We start from the raw sequence: 24,362 nt of genomic DNA on the forward strand, positions 1-24,362 counted from the left end.
GCTGACATATGACATTGTCAATCTGCTGAGGGTGGCCCTTACCCTGCTTTCACAACCATTACAGCTTTCTCAGCAACATCAATGAAAGCAGGTGGGTCAGTGCTGAACAATTTCAAAACCCCCTGAAGTTAGTCTGAATAACAGCACACATTAGATAATGAAGATCAAATACAGGCTATACTCAGCCAGTTACAACGAACAATCATACAATAACCTTGTTTTTCATAAAAATAAAAGGTCTAGAACTACATAAACTTTACTTACACAAAAACATCAGCAACCAGGATTTGGGAGGGGGAGATTTGTTATTCAACACTGTGCCTTTAATCATAAGCATGCAGTATTCTCAGAACACCTACCTGAGTTATTACCACATGTTCTCCATAGTGCTGCATCACCTGCCCTTTAAGAACCATCCGTAGCTGATCCAGGGACAACAACGGGAGAGCACTGCCCAGCAACCGGTAGCACATGTAACTGAGTGGAAACAAAGCAGATTCCCTCAGGTAGAGGCACAGCAGTGAAACCACACAGAAGGGTAAGACAGAGAAAAAAACGGTGGTGGGACAGGCTGCATGGAGCATGCAAAAAAAAAGGCCAAAATACCCCAATTGCCAGTGTTCAAAAGTCCTACTGCCATAAGCAATTCCTATGACTGAGACAGTTGTAAGATCTTGCCTCATAATGTGTCCTTTGGTCTCCAGAAATAGATGAGTCTTCATCAGCACTTCCTTCATCAATTAAGACAATTTCTGGATCTCTTCTGCTCAGGTTTCTATCTCCACAGACCTTGTAAGAACTTACCTATATTTGCAACTTGCCGCCAAATTTGACAAAAATTGCCCAACAGGCTCAAGTGTGATTAAATGGATAGCATCAGCCTCACTCCTCTAGGACCAGGGCTAAAAAAGCAGCACTTTTGAGCACACAAAGGGAATTTTAGACTTGTCTAGATACAGATTTGAGCCAAGTTACATGAGACTTAAACTGCTCAGGCCTGGAAAACATTTTCCCAGCGACATTCATGTAATAACAAAACTCTTTAAAAGTGCAGCTCTGCAATTCTTAAACTCTTGATTTTAGAAAGATTTCAACCAGGCCACAGACTACCTTGCTATGGGCCAAATGAATGATGCTCTTCTGAAACGCTCATAAATTTGTATTAAAGATTTTGCAGTATTTTTATACAGCACCAGACCTAACAGACATCTCAGAGAATCTTACAAATATCTAGTATTAGTCTTGTATAATAGGCTGAAATAGTTATTTGTTATGATTTCCAACTACAGCCACATCCTTTTTAAAAACATGGACCACAGACTCAAACCAACGGAGCCCGATAACAGTGAGGCATTTCAAAAGAGTCCATCAGACAAAGCACAAACTCAGCAGTATTAAATACAAATTTTTGTCTACATGGGAACTGCAGTGCTAAAATAGCAAAGCAGAACGACTCTCCCTCCCAGCCACTTGGAGGAAACAGTTCAGTTTAGGCTTGTAGGAGCAAGCTAACACCTTTACACCTGATGAAGTTCATCAACTTTATTTGTTGTTCTAACTAAATTTAGGCCAAAAGTAGTTAAATGTCGCAATTCTAATAGAAGTCTTACTGATAACTTCTGGATTTAGGCTTCCTATTAAGTTTCTCACAAACACTTGAATAATCAAAAGCAAATGTTCTCACACTGTTCATGAGAAACCATCTGTTCCATTCTACCCCAGCAGAAGGGCAAGAAACATAATAATCACATAATACTGAAAACAAAAAGCCAGTTTGCTTTAAAACAAACCTCGCAGGTCCTGATTTCTCCTTGACTAGCCCATTCTCCACAGCTTCTTTCCAGAAGAGTTCAAAAGCACCTTCCTTCAGTGAAACTTGTAGCAAATCATACCCCACACCAGGCAATTTCTTGTCCTTTTTCTCAGACTTGGCAGCACTTTGCAGAAGTTCTACAAGTCTAGAAAAAAAAAAAATATATATTATATATATATATATATATATATAATATGAGAAATCTGACCCGGAAAAGGATTGCTGAAGGCGAAATTCATCCTGCTGAAGGTAGCAGAACATTTCCAGAGCACCAAAGGCTGCAGACAGCCAGTGCCTCTTGGGAGGGAAACCAGAGCTATCTATAATTTAGGAATCTGCACAAAAGTGAGAGCCTAACCCTTACAGAACCTGGTGAATACAAGCAGGTATTAGAATGAAAGCCACATTTCTGTCACTGCTAGCCAAGAGGCTGAGAACATTGAATTTTATGTTCCTTATTGAAAAACTTACCTGGGAATATTCTCCTCATTTACAATAGTAGGTGAGCCGAACAGCTTCTTCAGTTTTTTAGGTTTCAGAACCCCAGGGAACTTCTGTATGCCCACAAGCAAAAGATGCAAGTTCTCTGGAGATTTGAAGGCTGAAGTGAGGTCAGCTTGCAAGGTGCCAAATAGGACCTCCTCAAACACAGCTTCAGGAACCTAGACAGCAATGCAGATGAGAGAGCATGCAAGAAACATCTGATGGTGTTTTACTAGGTCACTGTAGTACATTCGTAAAATGCTCTACAGTGCAGATATTTTAAAAACCTGTGCTGTTCTGGAAGCTTTAGAAATTCTCTTAATGATGATGCAACCAAAAATAAATAGCGAATCTGTGTCCAGTATTGCCATACAGGCCCCAAGCGTTTAACTACATGGAGGACAACCTGTTGTCATTAAATAGCAATTCTGTCAGCTGCAATTGCTCTGTTGCTGTCTGACTGCTCCTGTCTGTACTGTCTGTCCTGTCTGAGGACAAAACATCCTTCTACTAGCTTTCAATAACATTATCTAAAAAAGAGCTACTTACTTCAATAGGATTTACTGGCAAACTACTGCATTCAATGTTTTAGAGAAAACTGGATCTAATGTTTTCCTCAGTAAAATAAAAAAAAAGCATTAAAACTGCTTTCACTTGTATTTATTAAAAGATAGGATTCAAAATACATTAAAACCTAATATCAAAATTAGGTGACAAGGAATATTTCCATACAAAGTATTGCTTAATTTTGATTTAATGCTGTTAGTCTTCATCACTACCAACAATATCCATGCAAACCAAGGAAACTTGGTTTTTCCTTTTACTGCCTACTCAGACTTCCTTTATTCCCTGTTCCTACATTCCTTTCACTCCCAATAGCCCAAAATTCAGCCTTGGGCCCAAAAAACATATTAGAAATCTGGTGCATATATGACGAGCTTTGTTGTCCAGAGTTTTCAGCATATCTGTCTTCAAAAGAGCAGAGGGTCTAATGTGCCTCCCAAATATGTCAACTGGGAGAAGTCAGAATAAGGGTTTGTCCATGATGAAAGCAGACTAGGCTAAACTAGAGCATCCTCTGCAGAATAAAGGCATCTGCCACAAACAAATGCAGAAAAATATCTGTTGCATTTTAAATTTACTCTTCCACAACCCCTCCTCTTACTTTCAACTACAAACAAACCAATGAAAAAACAGTCCTCCAAGCAAAGTCCTCCCTCCCATCCAACACATACTGTGTCTATACCTCAGAAAGGATGTCAACAAGAGTTTTTCCAGGGAGATCTTTGAGGTGTGCCTGGTGATGTGACAATTGCTGGAGAAGCTGGATGCTTTCCAGCAGAGCTTTCTGGTCCTGCAAAGTCAAAAATAAAGACTATATATCTAAGGTTAAGCTGAAAGCTCAGTTAATAATCTACTCTGAGACCCACATGTCTGCTTACAATAGGAAGCATACACAATTGCTTCCTGATACACAACTCAGTTCTTCCCAATATGGTGTTTCCCGGCTGTATATGATAAAAGATCCCTGCATTCAAGGTGAATTAGGGACTTCACATACTATCTGACACAGCTCTCATATTTCTGGTAATCACTTAATCCATCCTCCTCCCCAGCTCCATCTAGTCTCCTCAAGCCTGATTTACTGTTATTTCATCTACGTACATTTTCTTAACTACCCCTTTTCTTCTTTTCTTCCCATCTTTAACTTCCAGCTGAGAATATCACTTGACACCATGAAGCTTAAGTTGTTGGTGACCAACTGTTAACTTCTGGATTCATATGATCCCTTTCGCATGAGCATCAAAGTATCTCACAGTTGATTCTCGCCACACTTTTCCAAACACACAATGCTAACACCTTTGTTATGTATCAGGAATAGACATTTAAAAGGCACAGAAAGCCTAAGGAAAAGGCAAAAGAAGTGAACTGGACTTGATGCTTCAAAGTCTCATCTCATGCACTAGCCAGTGAGCCAGCCTTTCTCTCTAGATCCTCTCTCCATTTCAAGACAACTTCAGAACCATTACTGACAAATACCATAACAATACTAAAGTTACCTTAATAAGCCGGCCCGATTGAAATAGAGCCATAACTCCAAAAAAGTTTCCAAAAGCAGCATTTCTCACAAGTTTCTGAAAAGATAAAAAATAAAATAAATAAATAAATAAAAACAGAGTAGCAATCCACCCCACTGATGGGTTAGATCTCACATTCAGCTGCAGCTCCTACTAGAAGAACAAATTGGAAGATCTGGTCTTGAATGTCCTTTCATATGAAGATAATACAGCCAAGAGCAACTCTCCACACTATATTTAAGAACCACTATCCTAGGCTGCTTTTCAGTCAAGTAAGACAACGCTAGATGACAATACCATCAATTTTTAAAAATATTTCAAGTCCCGTTACAGACATTTATCTTAGAAATAACTGCAGAAGCGATGGCATCCAGATGTCAGGCCTTCAAAGAACCGAAGGCAGTTAATTCAGCCTAGCTGCTTCGCTATGAGCCCACTCACCTTCTTCACTTTTTCCAGATTGTGTTTCTCTTTTATCTGCTCCAGGACACTGCACAGCGGAACCTCCTCGAAAGCCTGCAAAACCTGGGGAGACGGGGGAGACGCAGCGCTCGCACCCTGCGGTGCTTTAGGGAGCTGAGCCACAGCCGAGCTGAGCCACAGCAGAGACGCGCTGCCCCACGGCAACGCCGGGCAAACGCGGCTCAGAACAGGGAACGGCCGGAGGCAGCACCCGGGCCGCTCGGGGCACACCGACCTGCGCCAGGGCCAGGCTGAAGCCGGGCCGCGCTGCCTCGCGGGTGGCCGCCAGTCCCTCCACCAGGCGCCTCAGCGCGTACTGCAGCTCGCCGTCCTGCAAGAGAGGGACAGGCCGCCGCCGTGCTCGCTCGCCGCCGCGCCGCGCCGCCGCCCCGCCGCCGCCCCGGCCCCGGCCCCGGCCTCACCTTCCCGCCGTCCCGCAGGTGCCGCAGGAGGCTCTCGGTGGCGGCCAGCCGCACCTCCTGCTCGGGCTTGGCGATGTCCCAGAAGAGGTCGAGGAAGGCGCGGCCCTGCCGCAGCACCCCGCGGGGGTCGGCGCCCGCCGCGCCGCGCGGCTCCCGCTCCGCCACGTCCGTGCTGCCGCCGCCGCGGGGCTCCCGCTCCGCCATGTCCGCGCCGCCGCCGCCGCGCACGTGGGGCCGCCGCCGCCGCCGGCCTGGCCCGGCCCGGCCCGCCCCTTCCGGGACAGCGCGGCCGCGCCCGGCCGGGCCCGCTCGCCGCGGCCTCCCCTCAGCGCCGCGCTGCCCTCGGCGCCATGGCCTCCCGTCAGCCCCACGCACCTCCCGGCCCCACGCCGCCCTCGGCCCCACGCAGCTCCCGGCCGCACGCTGCCCTCGGCCCCACGCTGCCCTCAGCGCCATGGCCTCCCGTCAGCCCCACGCACCTCCCGGCCCCAGGCCGCCCTCAGCGCCATGGCCTCCCGTCAGCCCCACGCACCTCCCGGCCCCAGGCCACCCTCAGCGCCATGGCCTCCCATCAGCTCCACGCACCTCCCGGCCCCACGCTGCCCTCGGCCCCACGCACTTCCCGGCCCCACGCTGCCCTCAGCACCATGGCCTCCTGTCAGCCCCACACACCTCCCGGCCCCGTGCTGCCCTCAGCCCCACGCACTTCCCAGCCCCACGCTGCCCTCGGCGCCATGGCCTCCCCTCACCCCCAGCATCTCCCGGCCCCACGCACCTCCTGGCCCCACGTACTTCCCAGCCCCATGCACCTCCTGGCCCCACGCTGCCATCAGTGCCATGGCCTCCCCTCACCCCCCATGCATCTCCCAGCCCCACGCTGCCCTCAGCCCCACGCACCTCCTGGCAGCCCCACGCTGCCCTCAGCCCCACGCACCTCCCGGCCTCACGCTGCCCTCAGCGCCATGGCCTCTCCTCAGCCCTGTGCCCCCCTCTGTGTCATCCTCCCCTTGGCCCCACACACCCCCACAGCCTCCCCTTCACACCACGCTGCCCTCAGGGCCGCAGCCACCCCATAGCACCGTGGCCTCCCCTCCAGGGCTCCTCTCTGCACCACCTTGTCCTCCCCTCCACGCAGCACCCGCACCGCAGGCTTCCCCTGCCCTCTGCTGCTTTGGGGGGCTGTTTCAGCCCTCCCCCTGGGGGGAAAAGCGGGGTTGTGTGGGGAGGAGGCTTAAAACTCCAACTCTGCTGGTGGCATAAAATCCTCCCTCCCTCCCTCCCCTCAGGCCGCTGCACAGGACGGGGCATCGGTGGTGGCAACCACAGGTACTCTGAGCTGCACCTCTGCCGTCGCTGTCCACCTCCACCAGCATGGGGTGAGCGGTGGCTCCCAGCCCAGGGCTGCCCCCAGAGTGGGCTCACATCAGATTTTAGTATTAATCTCGTTTAAAAAAAAAAAAAAAAAAAAAAAACACTACAAGAGCAATTGGCATTTTGAAGCGCCACATGGCAGGTGCAGCGCCTTCCTGCCGGTGTGCAAGGCTGTACGTGTTGCAGACGCCTCTGGTCCCTCTGTGGCTGTGTGTGTCACGCTGCTTCGAAGCAACTGCAGGTGTGCACACTAAGCAAGCTTTTAGCTTTGGGTCTGTGGAAGTGTCTAGTACTGGGGTTGGGCACCAACCCTGTTTGCACAACTGGTCACTGCAGAAAAATCAGCATCTTGTACTGTTATTGTGAAGCACAAAATAGCGGCCCAGGAAAAGAAAATTAACGCAAAGGACGTGTTCAAGGGTACTAAGAAATGTGGCTACTTCTGTTTTCTTACAAAGAAGTAGCGGGACTGCTCTCCAAACGCCATGTGGAGGCTGTGCAAGGCTGGCCAACAAGCCTGGCCTTCACTGCCTTCCCTTTCAGAATCCCCCTTAGGCCGGCAGCAACGCCGAGGCGGGCAGAGCGGATGCGCCGAGGCCGCCCCGGGCCCGGCCGCAGCCCCGGGCTCTCCCGCGGCGGCTCAGCCCCGCGCCGCCGCCTCGGCCCTGTGACGCCGCCGCAGCGCGGCGGGGCCGGCGGCGGAGCGCGGCTCCCTGCGCGCCCGCGCGCGGAGACTTTCCGACAGGCGGCGGCGCGGGCAGCCCCGGCAGGGCGGGGAGCTGGAGACAGGCACCGCGCGGGGCAGCCCCGGCTCGGGCTGCGCCGTATATAAGCGCCGCGGGGTCCTGCGGGCCCGGTCCTGTCACGCTCGCACGGGGAGGAGGCTGAGGTGGCGATGGCGGATTTTGATCCTTACGACGATCGGGCCTACAGCAGCTTCGGCGGCGGCCGGGGGTGAGCGCAGCGCCGGCGCCCCGGCGGGCGGGGAAGCGCCGGGGGCTCCCCGAGGAGCGGGATGGGGGGAGGCGGGAGCGGCGCTCGGCTCCCCCCCGGCCTGGCGAGTAGGGGGCGCGGCGGGGCCGAGCCTGGCCTGCCCCTTTCCCTAGGGAGATGGCGGGTGGGCACGGCGTGGGGGCGCCGCCGCCCGGAACCGCTCGCGCCCGGCTCCCCCCGCCGTCTTCGCTTCGCTTCCCCTTCCTGGGAGGTGGGGTGAGACCGGCGGGGCGCGTTTCCCTGCGGCCCTAGAGGCTCCGCTTTGTGAGGCGGGGAGGCGGCTGCGGCGGCCCGGGGAGGGGTAGGGCCGTCTCCTCACTCGAGGAGGGGAGGAGGGGGCTCGGGAGCGCTGGGAAGGGGCGGGAGGATGAGGGTGTCGCTGTGCTCCCGCCGGCCGAGAGGCGCACGGAAGGGGGATTTAAGGAGGTGCTGGGACGGAGCCAAGGTGGGCAGAGCCGTGAGGAGCCCTTGCAGGGACAGACCGGGAGAGGGGGGGAGGGAGCTCCCCGCGAAGGGCGGCAAGAGGCCTCGCTGCTCGCGGGCCTCGCTCGGCACGGCGAGGTGCTTGGTGGCGGGGGGGATCTGCTGCGGCCCCCGGGCAGGCCGCATTGTGATGCCTGCAGCGGGGAGGAAATGGGAGGGCTCTGCGGCTCCTCCGGTCAGGGAGGGCCGGGCCGCGCTCCTGCGTTATCCGGGGGCCCGAGTGCTGACTCCAAAGCACTGGCCCTTGGGGTCTGGCTCATGTCTGCCTCTTAGCTGGAGAGTGCCTACGTTAGGGGTAGAGAGGGGGATGAAGGGGTTGAGGCTGCAGGAAAACCCTTTGGGAATGCCTGCTAGACTTCCCTTTGGGAAAGTCGAACTGAGTTGCTAAGAGTTCTGCTCCCTCTGAACTTGTGTTACTGTCTTTATTTTTTTTTTCTCTTCCCCCCCCTTTAAAGAACCGCAAAAACAATAACTAGCAGTTATAAAATTTGCTTGAAATCAGGTTAGGAAGATGCAAGTAGCAGCAGTTGAGTTTTCTGAAAGTTGGTGCTGTAGAAGTGTTTGTCAGCACTAAAATACAACAGTAGCCGTACAACTGTTGAATAAACTATCTTTCCAAACAAATCTTATCAAGTATGCTGTTCTGTAATCTAATCTTCCAAGGTGCATTTTTGGGTCAACAGAATTCTTGTCCTTTCCTGTAGTTCAAGGGATAAATTAGTTTCGTTTCTGAGACTTGTCTAGGCAACAGAGAGGAGCTCTTGTGATTGTAACAGGAACAGATTCTTTCATATTTAGAAACTGATGAGTTTTGTAAATTTATTTTTTTTTAAATGGTCAAGCACCGTCTGTAGAGATCTCAGAATAAACAGACAATGTAGCCATTTATAATTCTAGTATTTCTTAAATTCTGTAATGACCTTGAAACCGGTCTAAAGTGGCACTTGTGTAATAAATCTGGATGCTACTGAACAGTCTACACTAGACAATGTAGGCATGTTCTACAGAGTTATAAAATTAAAATATTACTTTCATGTTCAGACTTTAATAAAGAAATTTCAGGCAAAACTTGGATTCTTGTTTTGGTGAACTAAAGGTGTCCCAATTAGTAAATGCCTCTGCAGATGAGGAAGAGTACACGCTGAATTAGCTGTTTTAAGCTTCAGATGCTACTGATATTAAAATAGGATGCCACTTTTACTTGAATCTGATTTATTGCTTTTGCTAGTCACTAGCAACAAATTCATGGTGTCAGACTTTAACAGGTTACCACTTTGTACAAAGAATCATAATATGCATAGTTTAATGAAAACATGACTTGTAGTCTTGAAGGTTCTGATTAAATGACTCTTCCTCAACTTAAAATGACTTTACCCCTTTTTAGGCCGTATCAGACTGTTGGAATAGTGTAAATGCCATTGAGACTTAATGATTTCCTTTGAATTTGCATTTGAAATAACAATTGACCTATATGGAGAATTAACATAAGGTTTAAGTGAGAGGCATAGAAAACTGAATAATTCCTAGCAACCTAGTACCTGTAAAACATGTCTTGGACTTTTCAAACTTATTGTGGAAGAAACAGCAAGATATAGTTATGGCCCAATGATAATGGGAATTTTGCCACCTCTGAGATAGGTAGTGTGTTAATAGCATCATGCCTCTGCTCTTCATGATATGCAAAAGCCACTTTACTCCAGATGAAAGCTGTGCTGCTAACATTAATAATGAAGGCTTGATATAAAAGATGCTGATGTTTTGAAGTCCAAAATTTGACACCAAAATCTGTATGTAAGAATATTGTGGCCTTGCTGAGATTTCCTGAACATCTGTAGAGCTTCTCAGAGTTGAAGGCAATTATGAGCATTTGTCAACCCTGATTTGCCAGCATGGTGTTTGTCTAGGTGTGGTTTTAAGCACTGGGCTTAATGCTGGCTGCTTTACCCAAAAGTTGGACGTCATCTGCTGAAGTGTTGTACAAGTAAGTGAAAACGGAGAGCCAATCTGTATTGTTTTGACGTGTTAGATCTTGTCTTACCCATTTAATGTTAATAAATATCTCCTAACTTTGTAGGTTCAAATAATTTTTTCTTGAAGACTTGTGATGCTATTGTAGAGATGTACTGGATTGCTTGAATAAACCAGGTGCATATTTGGAGTTATGATCTGGAGACTCTTGACAAATCTTGCATCCTGCTGAGCCTCATGGCATTTGTAGTAAAATACTAACATTGGAATCTGATTAGGTGGTCGTCTCTGTAATACATAAAAAAGATAAATACTAAACTATTGTTTTGGTCCTTAGTTGAAAGGCTCTTAAATTCAAATACTAGCTTTCCAAAAGTGGCTTTGTTTTGAACCTCTAACAGATTTTTGGTTTCTGGAGACAATAACCTAAACTTTCTAAAGCAGTAGCTTCAAAATGATAATTTGATTGTTACTCCTTCCCCACTAGAGATGCTTGCTTCCACCTTTGCTAGAAGTAAGCTTTCTTATTTTGCTCTCCTATTCAGTTCTCTGAAAAAAGAAATCAATTTTCCTTGTTTCTTAAGCCTCTCATGGTAAGAAGACATAATTATTACCCAGTTGTTTCAGCTAAAGTTATACTGAGTGGAGATATCAAATGCTCATTTAACATTTTAGTGTTGACTTAGTTCACTTAGTTCAGAAGTATTCTTAATTATAATTTACTTTTGTCCTGTTGTTGTGAGTGTTGTCTTTCCATCGCATTATTTGATTATTGAAATCGGAAGTTATTCTTATGTTTGGGCTCATTTTTGTGTTTAAGAAAATGTAGGGGAACATAGAAAACAGTTTAAGTACTGCAGCTATATCTAGATTCTATGGGAAACTTAGTTTGCAACCTAGGTAAGGTCCATTGCTGCTGTACAGGTGAAGACCAAAATACCTAATAGATATTTTAGTGCATCAAATTAAAACTTAGTGCTTTTTTCCTGACTTACTACCAATAGGAATTGCATAATAGGGCACTGATTTTTTTTTAACCTCTTCCTTCTGCCGTTCCCTCCCCACCCCAAATCCTTATATGATGCAGTAAGAAACAAAGTTTATCAGCAGAACAAAATTAAATTGCTTTAGGGATTGTTGATTGTGAACTTGAGGGTGTGGTTTCAGAGGCAGTTTGAACTTATACAAGTAGAGGTTGCTGTTGAAAGCTGTAGATCCTGCCCTGGCTGCCCTGGCTTTCATTCCTCTTCTCCTGTGTGTTGGCACAAGTGCCTTTGCAGCTGGCCAGATCATTTCATTGATCTGGCTGGGAATTCATCTTTAGGGTGACTCTTTAGATGAATCAGCTCACTGATGGAGAAGACTGGCGGTCCAAAGAACATGGCAAGAATATACAGAAGGAGAGAACATTCCTTTTAAGCTCTGCTTAAGTGATTCTGATGTTCCTGATAGCCAAAATAACTTTTGTATTCTGTGAATTAGATGTATAGTATTTTAATAGTTCATAAATCTGCAGAGGAGAATTAAGAGTAAAGTCATGGAATTAATTTTATGTGCTACAGAACTCTTTAGGAGGATAGCTCTGTTTTCTTGGAGTTTTCTTAACTTTAGTCATAAGACTCTTCTAAGTTTTAATTCCACTATACATACACAAGCACCTGAATGAGGGCAGCTTTTGTTCTTGAGTATGTTTCTGACTCTAGATTATTTAGCTACCTTTGTCTCATTCACAAGTAATGTAGTTAAAATGCTAAAATATGGAGTTAGGTGGATACTAATATAAAAATACTATGTCGGTTGTGATTCTAGTATGTGTACCAGCATGCTCTTTTGGTGTCAAATGACTCCTGGGTGGAGCTGCTACCATGAGTAGGTTTAAATGATAGGCTTATCTAGAAAGCGTTAGCAAATTTTAAATTGCTATTTTTTAGTTTTTATTTTGTTAGCAATAATAGAATACTTATTCTGGGATGCAGAGCAAAGATGGACAACAATTACATTGCTTGCCATAGGCACACAGGCAGCCAGAATAAAATAAAACAATAAAATTGTTGGATAGGCCTTTGGCAGACTAAACTTAATGAAATTTAATTAGTCCATGTCACAGTAGCGAATCCTGGTTTGGTACACCTTGTATTGCACTGTGCTCTTAAATGTGCAGTGAGGCTCTGGGGAAGGGTTCAGGCATGAACAAAACCCAGTAAAAATAAGGTATTAAGGAAGAGAATATGAGTATAGCAATACACAAAGCATCTCTGAAAAAAGTCAAGCATTACTCAGGCAGGGGAAAGGCTATTGGAACCAGTGGCGATTACATCTTCTAGTCTAGAAGTCCCGCAAAGCTGTTAAAACTTAAGGTTGCCTTGTGCCATGTTAAAAATCTTGTGTGTGGGTGTAGGTTTTTTTAAAGGTGATCAGAATTAGCTGTCTTTAAAAGCTTAGGCTTTACAGGAGAAGAATGTTCCTGTAGATGTGTTGCGTTAATACAGTGAACTCAGTTGGAAAAGCCTAGTTTCTCAGCAGTCAATGCTGATAGCCTTAACTGAGACTAGAGAAAAGGTAGGAAAGGGTAACCTAATTTTTCTCAATCTGCAGCTCAAAGAGGAAAGTAAACTTTCAAGTTTAAATTCTTGGTTACTGTACTTCTGAGCTTCTTGCTCAGCTAAGCTTTTTACTGTGTTCAGTTACAGCATTCCAGCCCAGGTACCCTTTAAATATCTGACACTTGGTTCTGGCAGTAACTTTTCAGAGCTAGAAGATGCTTCTGTTAAGCTAAGCACTGCTAAAATAATTTAAATGTTTGTGGAGTGTATGTTGATAATATAGTATTTGATTGAAAGCATTGTGTCCAGTTTAACTTCAGAATAAGATGAAGAGACTGTGGCATGCAAGTATTTCTTTACAACTGTGAATTATTCTTATGTTTCAGTCTGGAATTTATTGGGGGAGGGATGGAACGGATGGGGATAGTGCAGATAACTTTAGGTTGCAGTCTTTTCAGTTGATTATGATAAGAAGTTTGCTCATTTCACTACTGTTTACCTGTAATGTACTTAAAGATAACTGTTCATTTGTTTATCCCGTGAAGTACTGATCAGATAATACTAAAAAGGAGTTGGCCCATACTGGGGGTGCAGGTGTGGGCAAAAGGATGGAAAAACTAACTATAATTGTGGAAAACTCCACTTCCAAAGTCAAACAGCATCTGAACTGTGCTATATAATATATTACTAGCTGTGTTGGAAATCAAGTGCCAGAGACTAACTGTGCTTTTTCAACAGGTCTCGTGGTGGTGGCCTGGGTTCCCGCAAACAGAAAGAGCTGCCAACAGAACCCCCTTTCACAGCATATGTGGGAAATCTACCCTTCAACACTGTTCAAGGAGACATAGATGCTATCTTCAAGGATCTCAGTGTAAGGAGTGTACGACTAGTCAGAGACAAAGAAACGGACAAATTTAAAGGTGAGTATTCAGAACTGTTGTGGATGGCTAAGTACAGGGAAACTGATGTACTTCTAAAATTGTTTTAATGGTGTATTTCATTATCTGCTTTAAAGCCTAGGTAGCTTGTCAGTGTGGATTTGTTCTTTCATGTTGACTTATGCAGGTTTGTCTTTGACTAACAAACATCTCATTTGAGTGAGATTTGCTGTTACCTCCATTATCTTAAGATACAAATTAACATAGGTGAGGAGAGTCATATTTGCCTTGCCATGAAAGGGCTTTCTTAAGGTTTGTTACAATCCATACAAGACAAAAAAAAAAAGTGCCCGATCTGCTTTAAGTTCCATGATACTAAAGTCTTCAGTACCCTAGCAGTCTTCTCTAGCTCACAAGACTACCAGTAATCAAAAGACCCTCTGTCTTTTGGTGGGTAGAGAAGAAAAGCAATCAGGCTATTCAGACAATAGTATTACAGGAAGCAAATGTTTTAGGTGGAACCTTTTCCATTGGAGTTGTGGCCATGGGAAGAGGACTATGTTATTTCTAAGTTATTTCTTTAATGAAGAGGCTTAACTTGGGTAACATAGGGTCTCAGGAAAAAAAATTGCATCACCACATTGTTTAGTGAATTTGCTAAATTAGACTGTTTGAGCAGTTGCTTCAGCTTCTTGTAAAAATAAGCTAGCAACCAAACATCAGTGTCCAACTAAATAGCTGATTCAAGGCATAGATGAAAGCTAATCTATAATGAGAACCTATGGTAAAGGAAACTAATCAGAGTCTTGGCATTTGTGTAGTGTCCATGTGAAGAGCATATTGCAGGATGTGTCTTGCACTTATCCTAGCGCATGGCTGAAAGAAGGGAGACAATTAACCAGATATGTAGGAAGAGAGACTTATTATAAATGGCTTTTCAATTACTGGTATTAACTTGTGAGGCTCTCCTTGCAGGATTTTGTTACGTAGAGTTTGATGAGGTGGAGTCGCTCAAGGAAGCTCTTACGTATGATGGTGCAGTAAGTATACCTCCAATTAATTTGTGAAACAAAGATGAGCACAAGTCTCACTCTTTGGATGCTTATCTGGCAAATTCTGAAGAGATTTTTCTTTCATTTGGCAGCTTTTGGGTGACCGATCACTCCGAGTGGACATAGCAGAAGGCAGAAAACAAGATAAAGGTGGTTTTGGCTTCAGAAAAGGTGGTGGGCCTGATGACAGAGGTGACTTCCTTTTTTCTAAATATTTTCTTTAAATATAAGTTATCACTTCTGGTGCTAACTAATGCTAAGACAAGGCATGCAAGTAAATCTCCTATGAAGAGTGTATGAAAGTAGAGATTTTATATATTCCTTTCTAACCTAGTTGTTGCTGCTCCTGAGATGTCTGGAATAGATGTGCTTTGTGTCCAAAAGCTGTTGTCAATTCTAGCCCAGGAAGTGAGACCAATACCCCTGGTAATATATAATGTCTTGCAGAGGACAGTCATAAGCCCAACAGTCTGATCTACTACTATTTTATTGTGTAAGAAAGTGAGTAAGCTAAGTAAATACAAGCATACAATAGTTAACCTGGAGTATCATGTAAAAAAAAAAAAAATAGATTTTGCCATAGTCATAAAGCTTACTGGAACTAGACTCAAGTGCATTTCTAGATGTCTGTAATGTGCATTAAAGCAGCTTTTCTGACCACGGATTCTTGGTTTAACTTACCTTTTGTTCCTATCCGATGGAACTAGGTAAACAGTGAAACTAAAGGATTTTTCAGCGCATGACTGGCTATTAAAAGACCGAAACCATGGTTTGGTATCCCCTTGATCAGTGTTTTCCAGCATCAGACCTGAACACAATTGTGGCTTTTCTCCTAGGAATGGGAGGAGGTTCCCGAGAATCCAGAGGAGGTGGATGGGATTCCAGAGATGACTTCAATTCTGGTATCAGTATTAACACTTATACAGATAGGCAGCCTAAAAAGCACAGATGTGTTCTCATTTTTGTCAGCTACATTTGTCCCCATTTGCTGTTTTGATCTACTGTATGCCGACTTTAGACATTCTGCAGTTGCAGTGGGATCCTTCCAGGGAAGCTTCTGTCACTTCATAGCAGAAGATCTTGATTGTGAATTTTATGAAACAGTCTTAAATGGTAGAATAGTTTCTCAGATGTAGCTTATGTTGCCTAGATTTTGAGGACTACACTTCTCAGGTATAAGACAAAGTATATTTCTGAATAGTAGCAGAAGCAGAAAAATCATGGAGCAAAACTGATACCAGTGCTGTATTCTCTTGAAGCAAAGGCTTTCAATGTCTTTAGAAGGAGATGTAATATCCCTATATGTGCATCCATTAAATAATGACTTCAAGGACATGATAGGGTTCCAAAGCATTTTTAAATATAAAATGCTCCTGAAAGCTCTAGGTCTGTTATAGCAGCAAACAACTGAGCTTGCTGAGTAAAAGGTAGTGTTGGAGCTGCCATGTCTGTTTTTTGGCTTCTGGTTATCAAACGATTTCCTAGTTACTAGACTCCAGAGTGACACTAACAGTTGCTTATGTCCTCTGAAATGATGGGTTTGGTCCATTTTCTGATGGAGAGATGTTGGCAAGTGTTAAATTTGCAATGTCTGTCTCTGCATGAATGGAATGGATAAAGTACAAGGAGCAGATAACGAAGCATACTATCTCCACTAGCATGAAACTTGACACATGGTGCTGGAGAAAGCAAGCTTGCTATAGTGCTATGCTTAACCTGCCTTCATAGCTAACATTATGGTGTCTTAGCCTTGCACCTTTTTTGTCAGCTTTTTTAAATATGAACATTTCAGCTAGTTAGATGCTGGATGAGTCACTTGTGCATCAAAAGTTTAGCATTTAAGTCTTACTTAGCTGCTACAGAAGTTTTTCTTCTCAGGTTGTACTACCTTGCTCTGGATTGGTCTTTAAAGATTGCCATTCTGGTATGGAAGGAAGGAAGGAACAGTTCTACAACTCGGCCAAGTATACTGAAGTGCAGGGGAAAATTTCAGATGGCAACAAAACTTTCTCTTCCAGGAAACTTCTAAAAAACTGAATATATTCCCTTTATGGTATCCTCTAGTCTGAAATATCCTCATGTTGAATGCAGATGGCAGAGGGAGATATGCTAAGATAGTCACTGGTACAGAGAAGGGAACTCTTGTCAGTGACAGTTCTTCAGTGTTTGTGTCAAAAAGGAAAAAAAAAATCAAGAAGTGCAGTCAACTTTGTATTTAGTCTGAGTTTTTTTTTCCTAACTTTTGCTAGTATAGTAAATGTCTGTTAGCGTAGTAAAACATCTGTGAAGATTCAACTTTTCTAATGTCATTGACATTAGTCACAGTATAACTGGGAAGCCCTGGAGTTGTGATCTGTTTATTTTTTTGAAAGGCTCTTATGTTTAAGGACTATATCTGTTTTACCTCTCCATAGCCCTCTTTTTCATTTGCTTTACTCCTGTAAGTTTTGTGTTAAGGCTGTAGCAAGTATGACCAAACTGCGTCTATTGTAGTCTGTCAATTCACCTGATGGTGTTAAGTCTGAAGTTGAAGCTCATATTTAACCTCATTTGGTGACCCACTCAAAGACTGAGTATGAAATAAACCTCTAGATGGATGAAAGGGTATTAAACTCTGGGATGGCATACTTGATTTCAAATGGCATCTGTATGACTTTTGCAGAATGTATTAGGGATCTGTGAAGCAATCTGTCTACAGACAAAGGCTCTTGGTAATGTCTGAGTGCAACATCTTGGACTGACAGCAGTGACATGCAAGGTTTTCCAGTCACCCAGATTTAAAAAAAAAATCTAGATTGGAAGCATTACAAAATGTATTCTTTAAATTCACCATCTTCCTTCTTCAGGATTCAAAGATGATGACTTTTTGGGAGGTCGGGGTAGAGGAACTCGTCCTGGAGACCGGCGACCACCTGGTGCCTCAATGGGAACTGGTGGCACCGGTCGCTTCAGAGATGGGCCTCCCCTTCGTGGATCTTCCATGGACTTCAGAGAGCCAACAGAAGGTAAACCAGAAAGTTGTCTGTAATTCAGCCTGCCTGCCTTCCTTTAGGAAGGAAGCACCTGCTTTCTTCCTTAGGTTAAAGCAGCCATCTGTGATAGACATATCTTAACCTCAATTTTTTTTTTTTTTTTTCTCCAGAGGAAAGAGCACAACGGCCCCGACTTCAGCTCAAACCTCGAACAGTTGCTACTCCCCTCAATCAAGTAGCCAACCCCAACTCTGCTATCTTTGGTGGAGCCAAGCCCCGAGAGGAAGTAGTAAAAGAGCACGACTGAGCTTGGGGTTGAGAGGGAATGGGGAGGCGGGAAAAAAAGCAAGACAGTACAGAGTGACTAGCTCTGCTGGAATGTCAACCCTGCAGTTTACCATTCCTGCCATCTGGCATTTGTCCTCTTTGAAACCGAAAACACAGAGCTTGTGAATGCATGTCAGCTGTTAACAAGTGGTTTTTAGTACGTTCTTGGCTTTGCTGTATCTAGTGCCTGCTTTGTGCTGAGTTTCCCTCTTCTGTTTCCTTCCAAGCAGCACAATTGCCAGTAGATAAGGCAGTGTAGCTGCGCTCACCAGTGTGTGGAGGTCTCTGGACAAAGGTGCTGCTTCACTTCCTTTCTGGGTTTGTTTTACTTTAGAAGCACAGGTTAGACTTAGTTATTACCCTGTATTGTTTCCTTTTTCTTCCTCAGTGCTCCTCTTCTGACCTGCATGTCTTGTTCTGTATTGCTGTGGCTCTGAAGAGGAAAGCTGGAGAGTCCAGACAAGTTGAACAGTTAGAGTAATTCACAGTTCTAACCATGTAGTGAGATACCGTTTATGACAATTGATGATAGAATTACTGTTTACAGCAGAGTTCTTTGTGAAAACGAAGGGGATAACTGCCCTTTCACGCAGGTCACTGTGAAATACCAACTTAATAGATGCAAATAAAATGAGTTGAGAAGAAGCCTGGTGAATAGGTGGAGTCTCTATGGATAAAGCATCTGCCAGTAGACTTTGCTGGCTGGCTGACTATTGGCTTCAAAATGGTATAATACTACACTTCTGAACTCAAGGTTAGTGCTGCAAAAATGTGCCTGTTAGAGCACAAGTCCTCACTGGCTCTTCCTGCTTACATTTCTTTGGGTTTTACATGTTTGGTAAATTTTTAAATGAAGTTTCTACAAATAAAATTGACTTTTTTATTTTTGTTTAAGGAGTGTATACTTTGCCATGCAGTATGTAATTGCCATTATCCTCTATTTCTTTACCTAGTAGTGTACAGTTTTGAGACCTCTGCTTTCAGAATACGTTGAAAATGGACAGATAAGAAATCATTATGCTTTAGGTTCTACTCATTTGGAAGTTTGGGTAAAAAGCATCTCTAGTTGCCACATCTCTGAACTTGAAGTGTTTCTTGCCAGTGTTCCTGGGAGTGTGTGTGTGGGAGGAGGGGGGTGAGGGGGAGGGGAGGCTGGAGCCAATGGGGAGAGTATTCATGTTTAAAAACAACCTGGATCTATAACACTCTGTAGATACGTCTGCATGAGAAGAGCTCTTGGGCCCCTGATGCTAGTGCTCACAGCTTTCAGATAAAGCAGCCAACACACCAGAGTACTTGCAAGAGGGGTTTGGAAACATGGCTGCTTCGCTATGAGCCTCACTGCTAGTAGTGAATTTCTTAAAGTTACCTTTGTCACATCAGAGTCCCAGCAATTTACAGAACTACTTTCCTTCCTTCTGCCTGTCACTTAATCTGCTTCTGAGATAAGAACCATTTGTCTAACACTAATACTTAATTTAAGACAGACATGCATTTGTGTGGTTGTATTCCAAACCAATGATTGACCTATTTACATCTTCAATGTGGAAAAGATTTTAAGAACAAAATTCCCATATAAAAACTCACCTCTAGTCAAAGAAGTTGACTTTTAAATGTAAAAAAAAAAGAGAAAAAAGAAAAAGGAAAAAAAAGATTTCCAAACACTTAACACATTCTGCTTCATAACAAAATAAATTTATGGATATGGTATTTTGTGAATGATCTTTTAAATAAAAGAAAACATTAAGTAATATTTAACATTGGTCTTTATTTGAGTCTGCTATAGCTTGGTTTTCCTCCAGTTCTCCAACACTGAAGTTAATTTGGAATTTTGGTTCCCTAAATCTTGCAGGCCATCTGTACCAGCCCCACTTCTTATCCACGTAAGGGGGGAGGGGAAGAAAGCAGGAGGAATCTAATTTAAACGAATGCTGGGAATGTGCAGGTGACAAAGCTTGGGCAAATTTGGAAGCAAACCCAAGTTCTTTGTCCTGTGGCTTCTGTATAACCTCAGTTATAGTGCAAAGGTAGTTGCTAGGGCAAGTTTGGAGGTCTTATAGTTTGCAGTTTTATATAGCTCTTGCTACCATTTCTTTCCTAGAACCTGGGTTCTGCTAACCTCTCAAGGAAAGTCTCCTGCCTGGTAAAGGACAAAACTGTGTGACCTCCCAGTTTGAGTAGTGAGCAGTTTAACATAGCATCTTTATGTGCTGTGACAAAAAAATGGAAAGATTGGTTTTGCTTCTTTCCCCACTTTCTCCTAAGCTTTTGGCAGAGTCTTTTCCTGCTAGATATAACTGTTAATGAGACTGCTGCCTTTTGTCTTTGGAATAGTGCATGCTGCAGGGTAAGTTAAAAGAGGGAGAGAAATGTTTTTATTGAGGAAACAAATTCTGGCCATCCTGCTGCACTCAATGCTTTCCATGGCATGAAAGGATGGAAAGTGCTTGCCTTCCAGCTATTTGGTCCAGCCTTTATCTTTAGACTTAGGACAGCTTGAGCAAGGAATCCAGAGCCTGCTCTGGAGCATCACACTAAGGCAGCTTGCGTGCTAGCACCTGACTGTCTTATATGATTAGTTACTTGAGGTGTAAGTCTAGGGCTGGTTGGCTAGAGATAGAAGGTCCTTGAGCTGCCCCTGCAAGACTTGTTAATGGCTGGTCTTTCAAACCTTGTAATGGTGGAAGCATTGCTGTGTTTCATTCTTCTGCATGGAGAGAAGCATTGCTGGCTTGTGAGATGGTAGAAAGGTAGAAAAGGACTCATCTTGTTCTAGTAGATATTTCTCTGTATCTATTAATCATTGTTTTGTCAATGATTTCCCAGGAGTGAAAAGGGGCTTAATACTGATACTGTTTAATATCTTATTTTGAACCGTGTTCCTTGGATGCAAGCATTAATGAGTTGCTTGGTTTCTGTGTAGTATCCTGCCTTATGCTTCTCTGGTTTAGGGGAAGACTTCTCCATTATTTTTTCTCTTCCCTCTTCAAAAACTTGTTTATTTGATCACCGTTCTCAAACTAATTATTCTAGCACAGAAGTATATCAAACTAGCTCATGTCAATAGCTGAGAAAACTACTAGCTGAGTGGCATTTACATTTCACAGAAGGAAGCAGGATTTGTCCCCTTCTATCAGCAAAATGCAGTAATGCTTAGACTGTGACATAATTTATCTGCAGCTTTAAGCTAAACATAGCATGGTAAAACCTAGACCAGGAAGATTACGAGCAGTGGCAACAAGTAGATAATTCACTTTTATGTATTTGTATTCTCATAGTTAATTTTGGTGGTTGTGCAGAACTTTCTTGAAACCTGAACTTAAAAGTCAGCAATGTGGTAGACAGGTTTTGGAACTGAAATTGAATTAAGGAATGGCATTGCTTTGCTACCACAGGAAATGCTTTATCCTGTTTCTCCAGTTGGGTTGCAACTGGAGAAAGTGAAGGTGGCTGGTATGGCATCTCTGGAAGAGCTGAGGGAGATACTGTGGGAATAGCATCTAACATGCTGCTGTACTGCACTCAACCACAGAAAAATAAAAAATCAGCCACCAAACCCAGGAGTGGTCCTGGGAGAGCTAATCACAGCACTTGGGTATGGCCCCGCAAGTGGCTTGCTAGCTCATTGAGCTGTGAGGTCTGGTCCAGCATCCAAGTGGGTTATTTATGCTTGTAGTCATGAATGCTGTTCTGATGGCTGAAGAAACAAGTGGGAGAGTTCAAATGTTCAAATGATGGACTGGTGATTGAATCAAGTTAAGGCCTTGAGGATGACTTATTTTTATTTGCCTTTCTAAAGTAGCAACAAGTTGTTAGCTTACTACCAAGATACACTGATAGACTGGGACTACTACTGAGTTTCCAGTGTTGACCACGTATTTCGGAAGTTCTGCTAGGCATACCGGAGCTGGCTGTAATAGAGAGGTCTTGTCCAAGACTCAGTGTCCCAGTGCAATTTTGGACAATGCTGTTATTTTTTCAATCTTTGTGTTATTATAGTTTTACTCCTGACTTTAACACATAGTAGGAGCATGTTTGCTAGCTGTAGCATTAGCTGCTGATTTGTCTTCAGAAAGGATGATAAAATCTTGAATATCTTAGAACAAATCCTATGATATTGCAACTCTACCTTTTTTTATAGAAAAAATGTAACAATAAAGCGGGTGGCATTCTGCAATGCATGAGTGACCTCTTCATCACAGCAGTCAAGGGTAGTAACTCCTAGAGCAGCCCTTGCCCTGCTGACTGCTTTGAACAAAGCTTTTTGGAGCAGCTTTTTTTCCCAGGGATCTCGTTCATCTAGAGCATGTCCTTGGACAAACGCTGCATGTGTCAAGTTTGCTCCAAGCAGTACAGTTTACAACCAGACACAGGTCACTGGTTTTCTAAACTGACCTCATTCCTTCTCACTGTGGGGAAATAGCTCTTCGTGATTATTCAGACTGGCTTTCAGGAAGAACTTTGTCAATGAGCAAGTTACCTGCGGGCTGCTTTACCTTTGCGTTGAAGTTTGGTTTTTATATTCTGGTGGTATTTTATTGTATTTTACTACCACGTCAGAACAAAGGCTCTGAAGGAATGAAGGTGTTAGCATTTATCCTGACATACTCCAGTGCATAATCCATAATCAGTTACTTTTGCAGTTCTCAAGGGCATTTCTTTGGACTTGATTCTTGAGATACAATTTCTGGGTGTTGCTTGTCTTAAATTTTCAGAAAGGGGAGTTGCTGTGGCTGAAGAGAAACTTGATTTCCAGCTGAGATAGGAATTTTCTAATCTGTTAGCTGAATCTTTACTCTTAAATGCCACTTTACTCATTGCAGCATTTTAAGGAATCAAGTATATATAAAGCTGCAGCAGTTTTCTGTAGCATAGACCATCTTTTACTAAGTGCGTAAATTTTACCTACATATTCTGCAATTTATTCTGCTATTTGTGATACCATTCACTATAGTGATATTAAGCCAAACTTACTAGAGGAATTTAAAATGACATAATCATTCTTTGATTGAGCTTTCTGAAATGATTCAATCTTTTCATGCCAGACATTTGACTCTGAAGCCTGCTGCACATTAGTAATAGCAATACCCTGATGCCTTCGTATGCTCTGGGCTAGCTGGAGAAATGTACTACCAAAGCTATACCTGCCTGACCTGGACCTTTCTGCTCGCTGAGGTTTATGAGGGAGCATTGCCTTTTCCCTCCTGTATCTGCTCACTTAAACAGGAAGCCTAGAGAGGCCTAAGAAATGGGAGAGCAGGTTCTGGTTGCCCGTATGATGTCACGGTATGCACACGGAGTCACGGCTGTCAGGTCTGAGATCATGTTCCTTCTCCTCCTCTAGCTGTTTGGGTGACTAACTCCCAGCATTTTATGGTTTCCTTTTACATAGCTGAAACGATTCTGTTACATAACCTTGCTTGCTCAACAGCAACTTAATTTTAACATTGGCTTTCTTCCCTTCTGTCCCCTTTGGAGCAAAGGGTGTCCACGAGCTTTAAGGATCTGCAGTAGTTACAGAAATAATCTACCCACCTGTAAACTCATGTAAAGCTGTAGAGTGTCCCAGGGTTGCTGTTTTGGGTATGTGAGCTCTGGGAACGCTGCCTGTAGTCGTGCCAACTTCTTTCCGCCGAGTAGGTTTCAGCCAGGTTAGTGCACAGCACATAGGGATTTGCTTCCCGCTGTGAGGTTGTTTTGTTTATGCTTCCGCGCTCCCAAGATTTGCCTCTTTATTTGAAATAAACCAAAAATCACTAAGTACCTCTATACACCCCTGCAAAATCTGTACTGTAATGAATCTGTATAATTTGTACTGCTGTATAAAAATTGAATAAAAGCATTCAAACCTTCTAGTTTTTTGTGTTAAATAAATTTAAGAATTACTTTGCCAACAAGGATGAACTAAGAAGGATAAGAATGGGGAGAGGGTATTACAGGTATTATAGGGAGGTACTAGGATTAGTCTTTGTAAATCTTACTTGGCCAATTTTTGCAAAGCACCTAGGAGTAGTATTAGCTGTGAGCTTTCTTTCCACTGGGTGGTAGCATAATGTATCTTCAGCTGTAACGTAGTAGCTTTCAGTTTCAGCACGATGAGATGAGATTTGCAGCAGGCCGTGCAGCTCGGGCAGGGAAGGAGGTGGCACTTCCTCTCCTGCTGGGCGAATGCTCACGCCGCTCTGCCTAAGAGGAGAGCCGGTGCTTGTCCTTTACAGATATACACGTGGACTACTTAAGTCTGTCAAAAAATTTCTTCTAAAGCAATGCTTTTGTTAAAGCTTTCACAGATATTTGGCAAAACTTAAGTAGCTGGGATGAGGCACGTGTTTATTCTAGTCCCAAAGCTTACGCCAGCAGTGCTGGTGTCTCACAAAGCAGGTGATGCTTCACTCGCCTAGTTTATCGGCTCTAGGAGAAAGAGCCCTTTGGAGCTCAGAAACCTTTTCTCAAAACTTCCCACACAGGGTGTTTTGCTGTAGATAGGTCAGATTTCAATAGTCCCTTGTTTTCTAAT

The 24,362-nt window shown here is 44.0% G+C and overlaps 2 protein-coding genes across 3 annotated transcripts in view; one reads left to right on the forward strand and one right to left on the reverse strand.

Moving 5' to 3' along the window:
* Positions 1-5,462, reverse strand: part of MYBBP1A (MYB binding protein 1a) — a 58,067-nt gene extending 52,605 nt beyond the window's left edge. The window contains exons 1-8 of the mRNA XM_062592840.1: positions 5,259-5,462; positions 5,072-5,167; positions 4,816-4,899; positions 4,357-4,431; positions 3,543-3,650; positions 2,285-2,475; positions 1,791-1,958; positions 360-477 (exon numbers count right to left, since the gene is read on the reverse strand). Coding sequence (XP_062448824.1) covers positions 360-477; positions 1,791-1,958; positions 2,285-2,475; positions 3,543-3,650; positions 4,357-4,431; positions 4,816-4,899; positions 5,072-5,167; positions 5,259-5,462 — 1,044 coding nt within the window. The remainder of the gene's footprint in view (positions 1-359; positions 478-1,790; positions 1,959-2,284; positions 2,476-3,542; positions 3,651-4,356; positions 4,432-4,815; positions 4,900-5,071; positions 5,168-5,258) is intronic.
* Positions 5,463-7,494: 2,032 nt separating this feature from the next.
* EIF4H (eukaryotic translation initiation factor 4H) lies at positions 7,495-23,700 on the forward strand. 2 transcript variants are annotated; one of them, XM_062592269.1, is made up of 7 exons: positions 7,495-7,583; positions 13,355-13,536; positions 14,470-14,534; positions 14,639-14,738; positions 15,383-15,448; positions 17,393-17,551; positions 17,689-23,700. In XM_062592269.1, the coding sequence occupies exons 1-7, from the start codon at positions 7,525-7,527 to the stop codon at positions 17,823-17,825; spliced, it is 768 nt and encodes a 255-aa protein (XP_062448253.1). In that variant the 5' UTR covers positions 7,495-7,524; the 3' UTR covers positions 17,826-23,700. The 2 variants fall into 2 exon arrangements, with proteins under 2 accessions (XP_062448253.1, XP_062448254.1); XM_062592270.1 differs by lacking the exon at positions 15,383-15,448.
* The last annotated feature ends 662 nt before the right edge of the window (positions 23,701-24,362 follow it).

The sequence above is a fragment of the Rhea pennata genome, chromosome 20 (assembly GCF_028389875.1).
Source record: "Rhea pennata isolate bPtePen1 chromosome 20, bPtePen1.pri, whole genome shotgun sequence".
Classification (NCBI taxonomy): Eukaryota; Metazoa; Chordata; class Aves; order Rheiformes; family Rheidae; genus Rhea; species Rhea pennata.

What these genes read in the sequence shown, in the direction of transcription:
- EIF4H (XM_062592269.1), top strand. Translation starts at nt 7,525, where the DNA reads ATGGCGGATTTTGATCCTTACGACGATCGGGCCTACAGCAGCTTCGGC. An exon ending in CTCTTACGTATGATGGTGCA is followed by an intron (nt 14,535 to 14,638) that starts GTAAGTATACCT and finishes TTCATTTGGCAG; the next exon opens with CTTTTGGGTGACCGATCACT. An exon ending in CTTCAGAGAGCCAACAGAAG is followed by an intron (nt 17,552 to 17,688) that starts GTAAACCAGAAA and finishes TTTTTTCTCCAG; the next exon opens with AGGAAAGAGCACAACGGCCC.